At 36.9% G+C, this 20,210-nt stretch overlaps 1 protein-coding gene across 1 annotated transcript; it reads left to right on the top strand.

Annotated features, from left to right (window-relative positions):
* Window positions 1-217: 217 nt before the first annotated feature.
* On the top strand, window positions 218-14,830 carry CLEC4A (C-type lectin domain family 4 member A). The gene is made up of 7 exons (XM_014482400.2): window positions 218-261; window positions 357-561; window positions 4,510-4,623; window positions 7,174-7,275; window positions 9,739-9,890; window positions 11,006-11,130; window positions 12,191-14,830. Exons 2-7 carry the CDS (start codon window positions 483-485, stop codon window positions 12,330-12,332), a joined length of 714 nt encoding a protein of 237 aa, XP_014337886.1. The 5' UTR covers window positions 218-261; window positions 357-482; the 3' UTR covers window positions 12,333-14,830.
* Window positions 14,831-20,210: the final 5,380 nt, after the last annotated feature.

Here is a 20,210-nt window from a genome sequence, read left to right as displayed (position 1 = left end):
TGGATTGCCATTTCCTTCTCCAGGGGATCTTCCTGACCCAGGAATCGAACCCGGGTCTCCCGCATTGCAGGCAGACGCTTTACCATCTGAGCCATTTGCAGGTAGATGCTCACAAATGCTTTAATTTCATCCTTTCTGGTAAGTTCACTGTTATCAGGGAGAATGTCTCTGCTTTGTTCCCCTTTTCCTTTCCTTCCTATTTCTCTCCCCTACCCTTTGACTTCCTACTTCTATTGCTATTTGCTGGCGTAATGTTTAAAGGTATAATTCACATTGCGCCTGTCTTGGGGTGTGGGCCCCTGAGGTTTTTAATTTTCATGAAATTCCTCTCAAGTTTTTTGTGGTTGTTTGTCTAGGGTCCCTGTTCTCAGCTAGTTGTGTGATAGGAAGTATGAGAAGTTACCACCGTGCTTGCGTTTCATTTTAAGTGGTTTTAAGGAAGAGACGGATAGGATTCTTCGACAAGAACAGAAGATCGCAGCATGACTTCAGAGGTCACTTATGTTGAAGTGAAGTTTAATAAACCCAAGTCCTCAGGCACCGAATCAGAGCTTCCTGCAGGTAAGACTCGCTTTCCAGTGGTCAAAGTGAATGATGGGATGAAGGGTGAAGAGAGAATACTATAAATAAAGCCTAGGGAATGTTGGTTGCTGGTTCTCTGGCCACGGTTGGGAAACACAGGATTCTCAGATCGAATTGCCTGAAAAGCATTAAAGGATGATACAGGTATGCCACGACAAAACTGAGGTGTGAGAAATCCACTATGGACCTGAGTTAAGGAGAATGGTAATGAAGCTGAGAAGTTCTTGTGTGCTTTCTGAGGTGAACTAAGACTGCAGTGTAGAGAGTGGGTTCAGGTCTTGAAACCATCAGTCCAGATGCAGGGGCTAATGATGAATTGGTGGGTTTTGTTTCTCAGTCAGTCACGGGAGAAGAGTTTGAGTGCAGAGTGTTTGAGTGTATTGGTTAGTATCAGACTAACATGGAACAAACCATTGCAGATGAAAGCCTAGAAAGTCTTATACAGAAAGTCTCTTATGTTTTGAGAACGGTTGCTCTGCAATCAGAAAATCCATTGCACACTGTATCTGAGATGGATTCAGTGAGGTTTGGAAGTAAATAAAAGGTAATTTGGGTAGCATGTATGATATCTTAGATACAGAACAAAAGAGGAAAAAAACCGTGGAGACTATGAGAAGCTGTGAGAGGGATGTTATGATTGCTTATGTTTTCCAAAATTCTGTGGAAACATGGAAAATGCTCAGGAAACTGTTTTTTTCCCCTTAGAAAATTTATAGGGACTTCCCTGGTGGTCCAGTAGTTAAGACTCTGTACTCCCAATGCACAAGTTCAATCCCTGGTCAGGGAATTAAGATTCCTCATGCTGCCAGGCACAGTCAAAATAAATAAATAAATAAATACTTGATAACCTTTAAAAAAAAGACAAATTAAAAAAATTATATAACTTTGTTATTATATGCTGCAATGTTCATAGAAAAAAATAAAAAACCAGAGATACACACAAATTTATTTATTTTTAAAATTTTTATTAGTTCAGTTGTTTTACAGTGTTCTGTTTCTGCTGTACAGCAAAGTGAATCAGTTACACATATACATATATCCACTCTTTTAGATTCTTTTCCCATAGAGGTCATTACAGAGTATTGAGGAGAGTTCCCTGTGCTGCATAATATGTTCTAATAGTAGAGTGTATATGTCAATTCCAATCTCCGAATTCATCCCACCTCCCTTTTTCCCTGCCTTGGTGTCTGTACATTTGTTCTCTACATCAGTGTCTCTATTTCTGCTTTGCAAATAGATTCATCTGTACCATTTTTCTAGATTTCACATATATGCATTAATATATGATACTCGTTTTTCTCTTTCTGACTTATTTTACTCTCTTTGACAGTCTCTCAGTCCACACACAAATTTAAATTGCTGTATTTATTCTTACTATCTAGAAATAACTATAATTTACATTTTGTGTACATCCTTCAAAATATAAAATACATCAATGTGCGTATGTGTTTTTCTAAAAATGAGATCATAGTATACATTATTGCAGGTTTTACCCCCACTTAGCAATATATTATAACTTTGAGAAAATAATTTTTTTTTCAATTGAGATATGACTGACAAAATTATATTAGTTTCAGATGTATAAGCATAATGGTTTGATTTTTACGTATATTGCAAAATGATCATCACAATGTCTAATTAACATCTGTCACCATACATAGTTTCACAGTTTTTTTTCTTGTGATGAAGGCTTTTAAGATGTACTCTTCAGTTCAGTTCAGTTCAGTCGCTCAGTTGTGTCTGACTCTTTGCGACCCCATGAATCGCAGCACGTCAGGCCTCCCTGTCCATCACCAACTCCCGGAGTTTACTCAAACTCATGTCCATCGAGTCGGTGATGCCATCCAGCCATCTCATCCTCTGTCGTCCCCTTCTCCTCTGCCCCCAGTCCCTCCCAGCATCAGAGTCTTTTCCAATGAGTCAACTCTTCGCATGAGGTGGCCAAAGTCCTGGAGTTTCAGCTTTAGCATCAGTCCTTCCAATGAACACCCAGGACTGATCTCCTTTAGGATGGACTAGTTGGATCTCCTTGCAGTCCAAGGGACTCTCAAGAGTCTTCTCCAACACCACAGCTCAAAGGCATCAATTCTTCGGCGCTCAGCTTTCTTCACAGTCCAACTCTCACATCCATACATGACCACTGGAAAAACCATAACCTTGACTAGACAGACCTTTGTTGGCAAAGTAATGTCTCTGCTTTTGAATACGCTATCTAGGTTGGTCATAACTTTCCTTCCAAGGAGTAAGCATCTTTTAATTTCACGGCTGCAATCACCATCTTTTAAAATCACCATCTGCAGTGATTTTGGAGCCCCCCAAAATAAAGTCTGACACTGTTTCCACTGTTTCCCCATCTATTTGCCATAAAGTGATGGGACTGGATGCCATGATATTTGTTTTCTGAATGTTGAACTTTAAGCCAATTTTTTCACTTAGCTATCTTCAAATAAGCAGTATTTTATATATGTATATTATAGCCTATAGTATTATTAATTGTAGTCATTATACTGTACCTTATATCCCAGGACTTACTTATTTTGTAACTGGACATTTGTACCTCTTGACCCCCTTCACCCATTTTGCTGACCTCATCACCCCTCACCTCTGGCAACCACCATTCTGTTCTCTGTGTCTATGAGTTATTATTATCTTTAAAGATTACACAGATAAGTGAGATCATATGGTATTTGTCTTTCTCTTTCTTGCTTATTTCACTTAGCATAATGCCCTCAAGGTCCATCCTGAAGGCAAGATTTCCTTATTTTTTATAAGTGAATAATATCCATTCCATACAGTTGTCACATTTTCTTTATCCATTCACCCATCAATGGACACTTGATAAAATAATTCTCAACCATGAAATGGTGACTAAAAATGTCTGATTTTTTAACACTACATTGTAACTCAACTATACCTCCATAAAAAAATAAAGTTAAAAAGCAGTCTGGCTGAGTAATATTCCACTGTATATATGTACCACAACTTCTTCATCCATTCATCTCTCAATAGACATCTGGATTGCTTCCATGTCCTAGCTATTGTAAATAGTGCTGTGATGAACAACGTGGTGTTTATATGGCAGAAGCCAACACAGTGTTGTAAAGCAATCATTCTACAATTAAAAATAAATTAATAAATTAAAAAAAACAGTCTGATTTTATTTTAAGGATGTGATGAGAGACAATTATAAAGAGTTATCTGCTATGGCATTATGTAAAGTAGTTAAAGTTAGAAATAATCTGGAAGATTATTTAAATATATAATGAAATACTATGCAACCACAATACAGTGGGTAAAAGAAGAAAATATGGTGATATAGAATACAATAAAATAGTGGGTCCGATCCCAATATATATGGTATATCAGTCATGTGGCAAAATGTGCATGCATGTATATACACTTAAAAATTGCTGGAAGAATGTATACCAAAATATTAACAGTTATCCCCAATGGGAAGAATGTATACCAAAATATTAACAGTTATCCCCAATGGGTTTCTCTACTGCCTCAGGCAGTAAAGAATCTGCCTGCAGTGCAGGAGACCCAGGTTTTTTCCTGGGTCAGGAAGATCCCTTGGAGAAGGGAATGGCTACCCACTCCAGTATTTTTGCCTGGAGAATTCCATGGACAGAGAAGCCTGGCAGGATACAGCCCATGGGGTTGCAAAGAGTTGGACATGAATGAGCGACTAACACTTTTACTTTCATCCTCAATGGTAGGAATTTGTGCATTTATGTATTTTCTAGCGTTTCTACAATGAACATTACTATTTCCTTTGTAGCTTCATATTTGAAATAATGTCATGTAATAGTAATAGTGTATTATACAAGAAAAGGGAGAGGAGGAAGAGAAGGAGCAAGAGGAAGTCAAGGTCAGAATTTATTATTCATGATAATAATAATTTGATTAATTTGATTCTTTCTTCAGCTCCCAAAGAGACCAAACTTCACCAAAGTGGCCATAGTTTTTCCAAGCTACTTCTTACCTCATTGCTGATACTTCTGCTACTATTAGCAATCTCATTTTTGATTGCTTTTATCTGTAAGTATCCAGATGGATCTATAAGAAATGTCTGCCTGACTTGAAGAGATGGCATCAAATAAACAGATAAACTATGAGTTTATTCAGAAATCTGGGAAAGAAGTCTTCTCTGGGGGAAGACATAGATAGTGGGAATTCATTGTGAGCTTGGTTCTTTATTTGCATTTAGTCACTCTTACAGAAATAATGGCATTCCTTCTCTTCAGAGAAATTGAGAGTATATGTGTGTACATGTTTCTGTTTTGCAGAATGAAATCTATAGGGCACCATTTCTACACTAGACAATTGTTTATGTGAGACCAAATCTGTGTTTTCTTAGTAGTGTTTATAAGGCTATGCCTGTTGAGGACATAGACATATTTTGGGACTAGCAGATGGACAAGAAGTAAATGGGAAGAAATCTCCCAGGAGAATAGTCTACTGAATTTTCATCTTAATTATTTTTGTCTTTTTCAAGACTGCATGAGCTCTTAAAATCCATTTGGCAAATAGGTAGATTTCTGCCTATCAAGAACTCATCAAGTTTTTTAAAATCATAAAACTAGTATAAGTTTGGGTAGATACTTTATTCATTCATTTGGTCATTCAATAAGCAACAGTGGCCATCTAGTCTATGTCAGACACTGTGCCAGATAGAGACAGCAGAGTTGTAGCCCTTGGTTTTGAGAAGTCCGCAGGATGATGGCAACTGGTTGAATGAAGCAGTGTTTATAACAACGTCTGGTAAATGTTCTGTGAGTAAGAAGCACAGGAAGCTGAGATAGGCTTCCTGGAGGAGGTGACATCTATACCTGTGTGGACCAAGCATGACAGATGTGGGAGAGCTTGAAAAAATTTGGAAAAATATGTTAAGTGACTGTGACATATGGTTCTAAGTGAACTGTGTGGTTGCAGATGGGAGAAACAAGCAGGGTTCAGATCATGAAAAGTGTCCTGTACAATTCTAAAGAGTGGATTTCCTCCTGCCCCCCTGCAGATTATTTTATCAATTATCTTCTGTTATTTAATAAACCAGTCTAAAACTTGGTGGATTAAAACAAACTGTTTTTAGCTCATGATTCTGTGGTTTGTCGATTTGAACTGGGCTCAGCTAAGCCGTTTCATTGGTCCTGGCTAAAGTCATTCATGCATACATAGTCAAGTACCAGCTGCAGGTAACCCAGTTTCTGAGGAAGAGGATGTAAACTGGGATGATGTGGACAAATTGGTTCCACTTCTTTAGAATTCATCAGGTGAGCTTGAGCTTGTTGATATGGCAACATGTAGGCTTGCAGAGTGAGAGCAGCTGTGAACAAAGCCTCTTGAAGCCTTAGCTTGAAACAATCCTAAAGGAAATCAACCCTGAATATTCACTGGAAGGACTCATGCTGAAGGTGAAGCTCCAATACTTTGGCCATGATGCAAAGAACCGACTCATTGAAAAAGACTCTGATGCTGGGAAAGATTGAAGGCAAAAGGAGAAGATGGCAGAGGATGATATGGTTAGATAGAATCACTGACTCAATGGACATAAATTTGAGCAAACTCCAGGAGATAGTGAAGGACAGGGGAGCCTGGCGTGCTGCAGTCCATGGGGTCGCAAAGGGTCAGACATGACTTAGCAACTAAACAACAACAGAAAGAGTTGCTTTTGTACATTTTGTTGGCTGAAGGAAGTCTTAGAGTCAGTCCATTTTCAAGTGGTGAATAAATAGACCCCACTTGTTGACTGGAAAAACTAAGAAGTTATATTACAAAGGGGTATGGGTACAGGGAGAGTTGAAAATTGTGGCCATTTCTGCAATGTGTCACAGTCATGGAGAACCATTATGGAATTTTAAGCAAGGAAGTGATATAACTCAATTTGATTTATAGGAATACGCTTTTGGTGGAGATGTGTAAAATGGATATATGAGGAGAGAATTGAAAGCAAAGAGAATAACCAGAAAGACAGTTCATTGCCCAATTGAGAAATAGTGAGAATCTGGTTTAAGGTAGTGAAGGAGAAGGGGAATACCTTTGAACGATAATGAGGAGGTAGAATCAAGGAGGTGGGGGCTTGATGAATATTTAGATCTGTGTGTTGGCCTGCTGAGGAATAAGAACCAATTGGGAAGTTACTCTGTATTTAACATGGATAACCAACAGGGACAGTACTGTAGAGGACAGGGAACTCTGCTCAATACTCTGTAATAAACTAAGTGAGAAAAGAATTTGAAAAAGAATAGATACGTGTCTGTATAACTGAGTCACTGCTGCATCTCTGAAACTAACATAACATTGTTAATCAACTCTACACCAATATAAAATAAAAATCTAAAAAAAAATATTGCATTTTATCTAGACATCTGTTTTATCTGACGTTAGTGTAGCCACTCTAGCCTTCTTTACTTTCATTCGGTGTTTAAGTTTGAAGTTAATTTCCTATAAGCATAGAATTGAGCACATATTTGAGTCTTGTTTCTCTATTCAGACAACTTCTTTCTTTTAATTAAAATGTTTATACGATTAGAAAAAAGAATGAAGTTATAATGCTACCAGGAAAACGAATGATTTTATTCTCTTTTTCAGTTTTTTTTCAAAAATGTTCTTATGTTCATAAAGAAGAAAAGGCTACAAGAGAACTCATTCACACAGAATTGGAATGTGTGAAAGAAAATTCGACCCTAGAAGGTAAAAATTAATGTGCCTATGATTCAGTTATTGATAGTACTGTGTCCTAGGTCAATATTTCCAATACTAAGAAATTGAGTCTTATGAACATTTTAAGTTTTAAGTATACAACTATTTAGGGCCTACAATTTTTATAATATGCATATCTTTAATTCATTTGTGCAAAGAAATAGTCTTAATTATGAAAAAGATTACATTGCTTTTCGGTTTCTTCAGTCTTTGCTTCTTTCTGAACTTTCTGTGCATACTTGCTCTTTTACTCACATACCGGTTAAAACTTATTTGGTCAAGAGAGATTTAATTCATATATGTTTTAAGAAATCATATTTTATGTACATAAAACATTTTTGGGAGAATACATAAAATACTCTGCTTTAAAAATTTCCATTTTTTTTTATCCCAAACCTAAACTCTGTTAGCAGCTCTATGGTTTTGCTTTACTTTTTAATGGTCTGTTGTTAGATACGTATGGTTTAAGGATGATTATGGTTTCTTGGGGGAAACCCAAGGAATTTATTTTATACATAGTGTCAATAGTGTCGGGGCTTCCCTGCTAGCTCAGTGGTACAGAATTTGCCTGCCAATACAAGAGATTTGGGCTTGATCCCTGGTTCAGGAAGATCCCCTGGAGAGGGAAATGGCAATCCATTCCAGTATTCTCGCCCGGAGAACCCCATGGATGGGGGAGCCTGGCGTGCTACAATCCATGCTGCTTCAAAGAGCCATGACTTCATCACTGAACAACAACAACAACAGCAATAACATGGCTTCTTGGAGAACTGAACAAGAAAAAATTCCCTTTATCCTTATTCTATGTCCACCTTAACTCTGAAATCTTTCCTTGCTCTGAAGTATATATACTGATATATACTATATATATATATATCTATTGATATATATATATAGCTACTTCCTGCTTTGTGTGGTCTAGTGTTAGTATGGTACACTTTTATTCATTTTTTTAAAGATGAAATACTAGTATGTTTCACAGTCTTTTTTTTCCATTTGAGATATCTTTCCACTTATCAAATTATTTCTAATTGAAAAACTGGTTCTGCCTAGTGATGGGGAGGGGATGGATCTGGCTGCTCTCCTGATACAACCCAGAGATACAGCCCATCTCAAGTTTGTGTTCATAACAAGCTCCTGGCAGATGGCACTGCTCTCTGGAAATTACGAATGGAAACAACAAATCATGATAGCGTGTGTCTCACCAACAGAAATCACAGTCATTTACAGATTACATTGCAGTTGCAGGCATCTTGAAATATTTTTTTCTCTTTTAAACTAATTTTTATTGCATTATAGTTGCTTTAAAATGTTGTGTTAGCTTCTACTACTTAGCAAAATGAATCAGCCGTACATACATAAATACTCCACCCTCTTGGGTTTCTCTCTTATTTATAACACTAGAGTGCATTAAAGTAGAGTTCCCTGTGCTGTATAGTAGGTTCTTATTAGTTATCTATTTTATACATAGTGTCAATAGTGTCGGGGCTTCCCTGGTGGCTCAGTGGTAAAGCATCTGCCTGCCAGTGCAGGAGACTGTACAACAGCAGTTTAATCAATGACAACAACCTTGTGGAACTCCAGGATGTAAAACTCAAGGAAGTGTTGGTGCCTCTACATTGTCTGGGTCACCCTGGACTTTTGATCTCTTAGAGTTGTCCACGCTGTGCTTCCAGCAATTCCACAATTACAATTCTGGTTTCTCTACCCTGGGACTGGCTCCCAAAGAGGTTTCTGCTCCAATATATTGCCTTTGTGTCTCTCCAGATCTGGGAGCGATAGTTTGCTCTGTGTATGAAAAGTTGCTGGTTTTCAGTTTGTTCAGCTTTTCACTTGTTAGAATTACTTGCTCAGTTGAGTAATTTCTATTATTATTATAATTCATTGATATTTCTGTCTACTTTATTCTGCTGTTGAACCCATCTACTGTGCTTTTAATTTGGTTATTATGTTTTCCAACTATTCCACTTGATTCTCTTTTTTATCTTTAAAGTGTTTGCTGAATTATCTATTTCTTTGCTGAGGCTTCCTATTTTTTCATATGGTTCAAACATTTGTACTTACTTGTTGAAGCATCTTTCCATGGCTTTTTAAAAATCTTTGCCAGATAACTTCAGTTTTCTCTTATCTTGGTATTGGCATATATATATATATGTATGTATTTTTTAAGCTAATTTTGTGGTTCTTGGTATGATAAGTAATTTTCCATCGAAACCTGAGTATTTCTGTGTTATGTTCTGAGGATCTTCTTTAAATTTCTGTTTTAGCTGATTTTTCTGGATATGACACAGGCAAAAGAAAGGGGGTCTGATGTAGGCAGACTTGACCTCCTTGACACCTGACAAGAGTCCTGTTTTCCATGTAGTCTCCTCTGGTCCTTAATTTTTTATAATTTATACACTTTAAAAATTACTTTTAATATATTGCACTAATATAGCCTTCTTCTCAATACAGGGAAAGACTGGAGCTGCTGCCCAAAGAATTGGGGGCCATTTAGTTCTAACTGCTACTTTATTTCTAATGGAGCTAAATCTTGGAATGATAGTGAGAAAGAATGCTTGAGAATGAATGCTCACCTGTTGGTGATCAACACCAAAGCCGAGCAGGTATTACTAGTTTCTAATTGATAATAGAGTCAGGAGTGTTGCCTAGTTTTTAACATCTCTCTTAGTTAAGAAGGAGACTTTTATTGTCTTAGAATATTGATACTGTGTCTGAAGGCTTAAGAAAATAAATAGAAAAGGCTACCTAAGATTTTACATTCCATGCCTTTTTTCTTCTTCTATAAAACTAACCTCTGCCCCAAATAAATTGTGGCATTGAAAATATACTATATAGGGGTTAAGTGGAAGGCTGAAAATATTTCAGCCTGAAATATGATTTCTTTTATTTCAAATAATAAATAGTATTAATTATCATTGTTGAAATATAAAACACATAAATGTTTTATAAATTATTAACTATATAACAGGGAAGGGGAATTAAGTCCAACTGGGAAATGAAGTTCAATCATGAAGAGTCACAATCAATGATCAGAAATGACCGCTAACCATCTGATGTTGTTAAAAGGAAAATTGTTTAATTTGCAAAATTTTTCTCATGTACAACTTTGAAGAATATCCTCTCTTAGGGAAGAAATGAAGGGAAGTGAGTCTGAGATGAGAGTTCATTATGATTGTGAATAGAAATTGCCTCCATATGTATTGAACATGACTATGTTCTGAATGTTTGTGTCCTGTCGCCCCAATCCATGTGTTGAAATTCTAACTTCCAAAGATGATCGTATTAGGAAGTATGGATTTGGGGAGCTGCATAGGTCATGAGGGTGAAGCCTCTGTGGATGGGATTAATGTTTTTAAAAAAGAGATTCTACAGAGCAACTTCTCCTCCTACATGTGTGAATGCACACAATGAGAAAACAGGAATCACCATCTTTACCACGTGGTACCCTGACCTGGGATTTTTAGCCTTCAGAACTGTGAGAAACAAATTTCTGTCACTTATAAGCAATCCATCCTGAACAGTCTAAGACCAACCTCAGGCTCAAAAGAGATGTCTTTGATTCTATTCTGCTCTGCCAGAAAAAAACCAAGGCTCCTCTGCAGGGCCCCCATGTGGTTCATTATGAATTTTCTTTTTCCTCTCTTCTCTGTAAAGCCTATGGAACTCAATTCAATCTGACTATTCTAAAGGCTATAACTCCTTTCTTTTATTCATTTAGGATTTCATCACCCAGAAACTGAAAACTCACTCTGCTTATTATGTGGGCCTGTCAGACAGGACGTTGACAACGGGAAAAAGACACTGGCAATGGGTTGATGAGATACCATACAACGAAAGTGCCACGTGAGTACAGAATTCAATAAAGAAACCCAGCTTCTCCATTCTACAGGGATTTTAGGGTGTTCCATTGATCAGCTATTAAAATATAAAAAAGCTCATGCTGTAAACTTGAAACTAACACAACATTGTAAATCAACTATACTTCGAAAAAAGAAAATACTCACATTCTTTTAATTCTTGGGCATTAGGTTAAATAATTTTCCTTATTATCTCACTCATCAAATAATGCTATGAGGCACACATTATTATTATTCTCACTATAGAGATGAAGAAACTGAGTTTAAAGTATTTAGATAATTCAGTGGTTATCTAGCAGCTGTTACAATGGTCCTCAAACCCAGGTCAGTTTGACATCAAAACTTATGCTTTCAACCATGACTATTTACCTCTAAATATAACAGAAATGTATGTCAATTAAGATCGTGACCAATTATCAAGAATTTAGTATCTCTCATACAGAAAATAAGTTAAATTCTGATAGTCTTACATTTATGCAGTTCTTTTGAAACTCTTAAGTATTTTAGTACATTTTAGTACCTTACCACCTTTGATCCTCATATCACTGTGTGAAACATACAGAGATATTAATCTAGTCCCTATGAATCTGTGAAATTAAATTCCTTGTCCAAGGTAACAGGGATAGGAGCAGATTCAGAGATTTTAGCTAGCTCATCAGACTCCAAAAGCAGTGCATAAGAAAATGAAGCATACTACATTGATACCTGAGACCGGTATGAAGTCTTTTACATCTTTTAAGAGAGTCTGTGGACTAACAATTTCCTGGTAACAGGATGTAAAATAGACAAACAGAAGACAGCCTCTGGAATGTCTGCTGGGAGGGTGCTTAATGCAATAAGATGACACAGTGCTGGGTGATGTAAGAACAATTTTCAAGGGAAATATCAGAGATACAGAGGAGGAAAAATGCTGTGAGAAGTGGGAAAGAATGATTTGGGCATATCTGACTTTGACTTCCATGCCTAGCCATCTCCCTTACTGTCTCTTTTCAAAGCACTGCTTAAAGAAATGTTCTCATCCTTTTTCCCCCTTTTCTGGTGCTCAGATTCTGGCATGAAGGTGAACCCAACAATCCTAAAGAGCGTTGTGTTATGCTAAATGCTCCTTCAAGAAAATGGGGCTGGAATGATTGTTCTTGTAATGAGTTTCACAAGTTTATTTGCAAGATGATGAAGATCTACTTATAAAATGGAACATTCTCCATGACCATGAGGTTGAATCGGTATTCTACATCATAGAGATAGCTAATATATTCTTGTTATTCATATGTCTTGTTTAAGGATCTTAATAGAATTTTCCAGAATGTTGTGCACACATTCATTCATTTATTCATTCATGAAATTTAAGGGGAGCAAAATTTGCCACTCCCAAATGTTTTTTTGGCATGTGCATTATTTCAAGCTGAAAATATTAGTCAGTGCTAGAACTATACTTTTCATCTTTTTGTAAATGTCATTCATAGCCTATTTTCTTTCATCTTCCTTTGAGTACCAGCAATTATTTGTATGTTATATATTTTATGTAAGATTTGTGTCTAAAGAGTGAGATTAAAATGAAGAAGTATCCAGCTGTGTACCAATTAACAGACAGAATTGTGAAAATAATAAAACAGCTGTTATAAACCACTAAGTTTTGGGGTGGCTTATTCTTCAGCAATATGTAACTTAAACACTTTCAAAACAGTTTTGAGCTAAGATTTGCAAAATAATGTAACATATCATAGCACACTGTTTTCTCTAAAAATAGTAGTAGTAATTGAAAAGTGAGAGTAGATTAATTTTACTATTAGTGAATAAAATGCAAAATTAAAATGTTTATTTTTTATATCATTTTAAACCCTTATTCTTATATAGTAGGCATATTGTATGATATCATAGGTATGTAATTCTTATATAAATAAATGTTCAATATGAAGTGTTTATATACTAAATTTTGTTCAGGATGTATAATAAAAATTGCTCTGAGGTCACTATTCTAGAAAATCAATCTGAAAATTCTGTTTTAAAAAAGTGATTTATTTATCTTTGGCTGCACCGAGTGTTTGTTACTGTGTGTGGGCGTTCTCTAGTTGAGACCAGCAGGGGCTACTCTGTGTTGTCCTGCACAGGCTCCTCATTGTGCTGCTTTCTCTTGTTGCAGAGCATGAGTTCTAGGGTGCTTGGGCTTCATAGTTGCAGCGTGTGGGCTTGGAAGTTGTGGTGCGTGGGATTATTTGCCCTGTGGCATATGGGATCTTCCCAGACCAGGGATCAAATCTGTGTTCCCTGCACTGGCAGATGGATTCTTATCCACTGCACCACCAGGGGAGTCCTTAAAATTCTTGATTAAAATTTAGGTAAATATTCTCTGAGGTTAAAAAAAAAGATAGCTTACAAATGAACTTATTTATGAAAGAAATAAAGTCACAGATGTAGAAAACAAAAGTATGGACATTTAGAGGGAAAAGGAGAGTGGGACGAATTGGGAGATTGGGATTGACATATGCATACTACTAAATATAAAATAGATAATAAGGACCTAGCATACAATACAAGGTACTCTACTCAATACACTGTAATGACCTATATGGGAAAATAATCCAAAAAAGAGTGGATATGTGTATATATATAGCTGATTCACTTTGCTGTATACCAGAAATTAACACAATGTTCTAATTCAGCTACTCCAATAAAAACTAATTTAAAAAAGAGATAGACTACATCCAGAACTATTTGAACACTGTGTTTATGTGTTGGTTTATCTGGCAGATATATTTAAGTCTGTAAGTGAAATATGTCTTAGAATTTTAGTCTCTATATTCATCTTTCTAGTTACTTTAAAAACAACACATAAACAAAAAAAAGTCTACCAACACTTTAAGCTCTTTTGTCACTTATAAATGGAAGAGGATGTAGAAACTCTGAAATGTCCAGTACTGGGAAAAATACTTTTGTCCTTTGGAATTAAAAGGATCAACTTGTATGTCTTCTCTGAAGGTGGAAATCTGCTGACACTTGATGACCATTTATGGTCTGTTAAGTGTTAATCTTGCTTAGATGATCTCGAGACTGCAACATCAATTAATCAATCTGTCTTTACCAATATAGAAATCATCAATGTTTAATTTATATTCAGTAAAAAGCTAACATTTTCAGAGTACAGTAGAATAATTTTGACAAAGGCCTGCAAACCTGTAGCCACCATATCAAACAATATAAAGAACCTTTCCATCAGTGTGGACTATTTCCTTGTGTCTCTACACCAGTAAAACAGTGATCTGATTTCTATCAATGGTGGATCAGACGGTAAAGAATTTGTCTGTGATGCGAGAGATTCAGGCTCCTCTGTCCATGAAATTCTCCAGGCAAGAATACTAGAGTGGGTAGTCATTCCCTTCTCCAGGGGATCTTCCTGACTCAGGGATTGAACCTGGGTCTCCGACATCGCAGACACGGGGTCACAGTCAGACACAACTGAGTGACTAACACTTTCATTTTCACACATATTTGTTTTGCCAGCTCTAAAATTTCATAAAGGAGCAATAATAAAATATGCTGTTTTGTTTCTACCTCCCTTTGCTCAGTGTTAGTGATATTCATTCACGTTTTGTATTTTTTCAGTTCTACATTCAATTTTACTGTTGAGTTGTATTCCATTGTATATAATATATCATAATGTTATCCTTTCTTCTTTTAGTGACAATTGAGTCCTTTCTAGGTTTTAGACATTATGAATAAAGCTTCTATAAACATTCATTTATATGACTTTTGTGGTCATGTGTTTTTATTTGTCTTCAATATGTAACTAGGAATGTAATATATTAACCATTCAGTTCAGTTCAGTTCAGTCGCTCAGTCGTATCTGACTCTTTGCGACCCCATGAACTGCAGCGTGCCAGGCCTCCCTGTCCATCACCAACTCTCAGAGTTCATTCAAACTCATGTCCGTTGAGTCGGTGATGCCATCCAGCCATCTCATCCTCTGTCGTCCCCTTCTCCTCCTGCCCCCAATCCCTCCCAGCATCAGAGTCTTTTCCAATGAGTCAACTCTTCACATGAGGTGGCCAAAGTATTGGAGTTTCAGCTTTAGCATCAGTCCTTCCAAAGAATACCCAGGACTGGTCTCCTTTAGAATGGACTGGTTGGATCTCCTTGCAGTCCAAGGGACTCTCAAGAGTCTTCTCCAACACCACAGCTCAAAGGCATCCATTCTTTGGCTCTCAGCTTTCTTCACAGTCCAACTCTCACATCCATACCTGACCACTGGAAAAACCATAACCTTGACTAGACGGACCTTGTTGGCAAAGTAATGTCTCTGCTTTTCAATATGCTATCTAGGTTCATCATAACTTTCCTTCCAAGGAGTAAATGTCTTTTAATTTCATGGCTGCAATCACCATCTGCAGTGATTTTGGAGCCCCCCAAAATAAAGTCTGACACTGTTTCCACTGTCTCCCCATCTATTTCCCATGAAGTGATGGGATCAGATGCCGTGATCTTAGTTTTCTGAATGTTGAGCTTTAAGCCAACTTTTTCACTCTCCTCTTTCACTTTCATCAAGAGGCTTTTTAGTTCCTCTTCACTTTCTGCCATAAGGGTGGTGTCATTTGTATGTCTGAGGTTATTGATATTTCTCCCAGCAATCTTGATTCCAGCTTGTGCTTCTTCCAGCCCAGTGTTTCTCATGATGTACTCTACATATAAGTTAAATAAGCAGTATTAACCATTACAGTATCATACAGAGTAGTTGAAATGCCCTAAAAATCCTGTGCCTCACCTATTCATTCCTTTTTCACTTTTGCATGACCCTTGGACACCACTGACCTTTTTATGTTTCTATAGTTTTGCCTTATTTAAATTGTCATATAGTTGGAATCATACATTATGTAGCATTTTAGACTGGCTTATTTCACTTAGCAATATATAGTTAAGATTCTTCCGCATCATTTTGTGGCTTGATAGCTCCTTTCTTTTTATCATGGAAAATTTTCATCATGTGGCTGTGCCACAGTTTATCTCAGTTCAGTTTAGTCGCTCAGTTGTGTTCAACTCTTTGCGACCCCATGGACTGCAGCACCCCAGGCTTCTCTGTCCATCACCAACTCCCAGAGTTTATTCAAACTCATGTCCATCGAGTTGGTGATACCATCCAACCAGCTCATTCTCTGTTGTCCCTTTCTCCTTTCACCTTCAATCTTTCCCAGCATCAGGGTCTTTTCCACTGAGTCAGTTCTTTGAATCGGTGGCTAAAGTATTGGAGCTTCAGCTTCAGCATCAGTCCTTCCAATGAATATTCAGGTCTGATTTCCTTTAGGATGGACTGGTTGGATCTCCTTGCAGTCCAAGGCACTCTCAAGAGTCTTCTCCAACACAACAATTCAAAACCATAAATTCTTCAGTGCTCAGCTTTCTTTATCGTCCATCTCTCTCATCCATGCATGACTATGAAAAAACCATAGCTTTGACTAGACGGACCTTTTTTGGCAAAGTAACGTCTCTGCTTTTTAATATGCTGTCTAGGTTTGTCATAACTTTTCTTCCAAGGAGCAGGCATCTTTTATTTATTTATTTATTTTTTTATCCATTCATCTGTTTTTTTAAAATTTTTATTTTATTTTTAAACTTTACAATATTGTATTAGTTTTGCCAAATAACAAAATGAATCTGCCACAGGTATACATGTGTTCCCCATCCTGAGCTCTCCTCCCTCCTCCCTCCCCATACCCTCCCTCTGGGTCGTCCCAGTGCACCAGCCCCAAGCATCCAGTATCGTGCATTGAACCTGGACTGGCGACTCATTTCATACATGATATTATACATGTTTCAATGCCATTCTCCCAAATCTTCCCACCCTCTCCCTCTCCCACAGAGTCCATAAGACTGTTCTATACATCAGTGTCTCTTTTGCTGTCTTGTACACAGGGTTATTGTTACCATCTTTCTAAATTCCATATATATGCGTTAGTATACTGTATTGGCGTTTTTCATTCTGGCTTACTTCACTCTGTATAATAGGCTTCAGTTTCATCCACCTCATTAGAACTGATTCAAATGTATTCTTTTTAATGGCTGAGTAATACTCCATTGTGTATATGTACCACAGCTTTCTTATCCATTCATCTGCTGATGGACATCTAGGTTGCTTCCATGTCCTGGCTATTATAAACAGTGCTGTGATGAACATTGGGGTACGCATGTCTCTTTCCCTTCTGGTTTCCTCAGTGTGTATGCCCAGCAGTGGGATTGCTGGATCATAAGGCAGTTTTATTTCCAGTTTTTTAAGGAATCTCCACACTGTTCTCCATAGTGGCTGTACTAGTTTTCATTCCCACCAACAGGGTAAGAGGGTTCCTTTTTCTCCACACCCTCTCCAGCATTTATTGCTTGTAGACTTTTGGATCGCAGCCATTCTGACTGGCGTGAAATGGTACCTCGTCGTGGTTTTGATTTGCATTTCTCTGATAATGAGTGATGTTGAGCATCTTTTCATGTGTTTGTTAGCCATCTGTATGTGTTCTTTGGAGAAATGTCTATTTAGTTCTTTGGCCCATTTTTTGATTGGGTCATTTATTTTTCTGGAGTTGAGCTGTAGGAGTTGCTTGTATATTTTTGAGATTAGTTGTTTGTCAGTTGCTTCATTTGCTATTATTTTCTCCCATTCTGAAGGCTGCCTTTTCACCTTGCTAATAGTTTCCTTTGTTGTGCAGAAGCTTTTAAGTTTGATTAAGTCCCTTTTGTTTATTTTTGCTTTTATTTCCAATATTCTGGGAGGTGGGTCATAGAGGATCCTGCTGTGATGTATGTCGGAGAGTGTTTTGCCTATGTTCTCCTCTAGGAGTTTTATAGTTTCTGGTCTTATGTTTAGATCTTTAATCCATTTTGAGTTTATTTTTGTGTATGATGTTAGGAAGTGTTCTAGTTTCATTCTTTTACAAGTGGTTGACCAGATTTCCCAGCACCGCTTGTTAAAGAGATTGTCTTTAATCCATTGTATACTCTTGCCTCCTTTGTCAAAGATAAGGTGTCCATATGTGCATGGATTTATCTCTGGGCTTTCTATTTTGTTCCATTGATCTATATTTCTGTCTTTGTGCCAGTACCATACTGTCTTGATAACTGTGGCTTTGTAGTAGAGCCTGAAGTCAGGCAGGTTGACTCCTCCAGTTCCATTCTTCTTTCTCAAGATAGCTTTGGCTATTCAAGGTTTTTTGTATTTCCATACAAATTGTGAAATTATTTGTTCTAGCTCTGTGAAGAATACCATTGGTAGCTTGATAGGGATTGCATTGAATCTATAGATTGCTTTGGGTAGTATACTCATTTTCACTATATTGATTCTTCCAATCCATGAACATGGTATATTTCTCCATCTATTAGTGTCCTCTTTGATTTCTTTCATCAGTGTTTTATAGATTTCTATATATAGGTCTTTAGTTTCTTTAGGTAGATATATTCCTAAGTATTTTATTCTTTCTGTTGCAGTGGTGAATGGAATTGTTTCCTTAATTTCTCTTTCTGTTTTTCTCATTATTAGTGTATAGGAATGCAAGGGATTTCTGTGTGTTGATTTTATATCCTGCAACTTTACTATAATCATTGATTAGTTCTAGTAATTTTCTGGTGGAGTCTTTAGGGGTTTTCTATGTAGAGGATCATGTCATCTGCAAATAGTGAGAGGTTTACTTCTTCTTTTCCAATTTGGATTCCTTTTATTTCTTTTTCTGCTCTGATTGCTGTGGCCAAAACTTCCAAAACTATGTTGAATAGTAATGGTGAAAGTGGGCACCTTGTCTTGTTCCTGACTTTAGAGGGAATGCTTTCAATTTTTCACCATTGAGGATAATGTTTGCTGTGGGTTTGTCATATATAGCTTTTATTATGTTGAGGTATGTTCCTTCTATTCCTGCTTTCTGGAGAGTTTTTATCATAAATGGATGTTGAATTTTGTCAAAGGCTTTCTCTGCATCTATTGAGATAATCATATGGTTTTTATTTTTCAATTTGTTAATGTGGTGTATTACATTGATTGATTTGCGGATATTGAAGAATCCTTGCATCCCTGGGACAAAGCCCACTTGGTCATGGTGGATGATCTTTTTAATGTGTTGTTGGATTCTGATTGCTAGAATTTTGTTAAGGATTTTTGCATCTATGTTCATCAGTGATGTTGGCCTGTAGTTTTTTTTTTTTGTGGGATCTTTGTCAGGTTTTGGTATTAGGGTGATGGTGGCCTCATAGAATGAGTTTGGAAGTTTACCTTCCTCTGCAATTTTCTGGAAGAGTTTGAGCAGGATAGGTGTTAGCTCTTCTCTAAATTTTTGGTAGAATTCAACTGTGAAGCTGTCTGGACCTGGGCTTTTGCTTGCTGGAAGATTTTTGATTACAGTTTCAATTTCCGTGCTTGTGATGGGCCTGTTAAGATTTTCTATTTCTTCCTGGTTGAGTTTTGGAAAGTTGTACTTTTCTAAGAGTTTGTCCATTTCTTCCACGTTGTCCATTTTATTGGCATATAATTGTTGATAGTAGTCTCTTATGATCCTTTGTATTTCTGTGTTGTCTATTGTGATATCTCCATTTTCATTTCCAATTTTATTGATTTGATTTTTCTCCCTTTGTTTCTTGATGAGTCTGGCTAATGGTTGTCAATTTTATTTATCTTTTCAAAGAACCAGCTTTTGGCTTTGTTGATTTTTGCTATGGTCTCTTTTGTTTCTTTTGCATTTATTTCTGCCCTAATTTTTAAGATTTCTTTCCTTCTACTAACCCTGGTGTTCTTCATTTCTTCCTTTTCTAGTTGCTTTAGGTGTAGAGTTAGGTTATTTATTTGACTTTTTTCTTGTTTCTTGAGGTATGCCTGTATTGCTATGAACTTTCCCCTTAGGACTGCTTTTACAGTGTCCCACAGGTTTTGGGTTGTTGTGTTTTCATTTTCATTCGTTTCTATGCAAATTTTGATTTCTTTTTTGATTTCATCTGAAGCAGGCATCTTTTAGTTTCATGGCTGCAGTCACCATCTGCAGTAATTTTGAAGCCTCCCCCCCCGCCCCAAATAAAGTCTGTCACTCTTTCCATTATTTCCCCATCTAT

The sequence above is a fragment of the Bos mutus genome, chromosome 5, assembly GCF_027580195.1.
Source record: "Bos mutus isolate GX-2022 chromosome 5, NWIPB_WYAK_1.1, whole genome shotgun sequence".
Taxonomy (NCBI): domain Eukaryota; kingdom Metazoa; phylum Chordata; class Mammalia; order Artiodactyla; family Bovidae; genus Bos; species Bos mutus.
The sequence above is the reverse complement of the archived record's forward strand: the minus strand, read 5'-3'. Positions and strand labels throughout refer to the sequence as shown.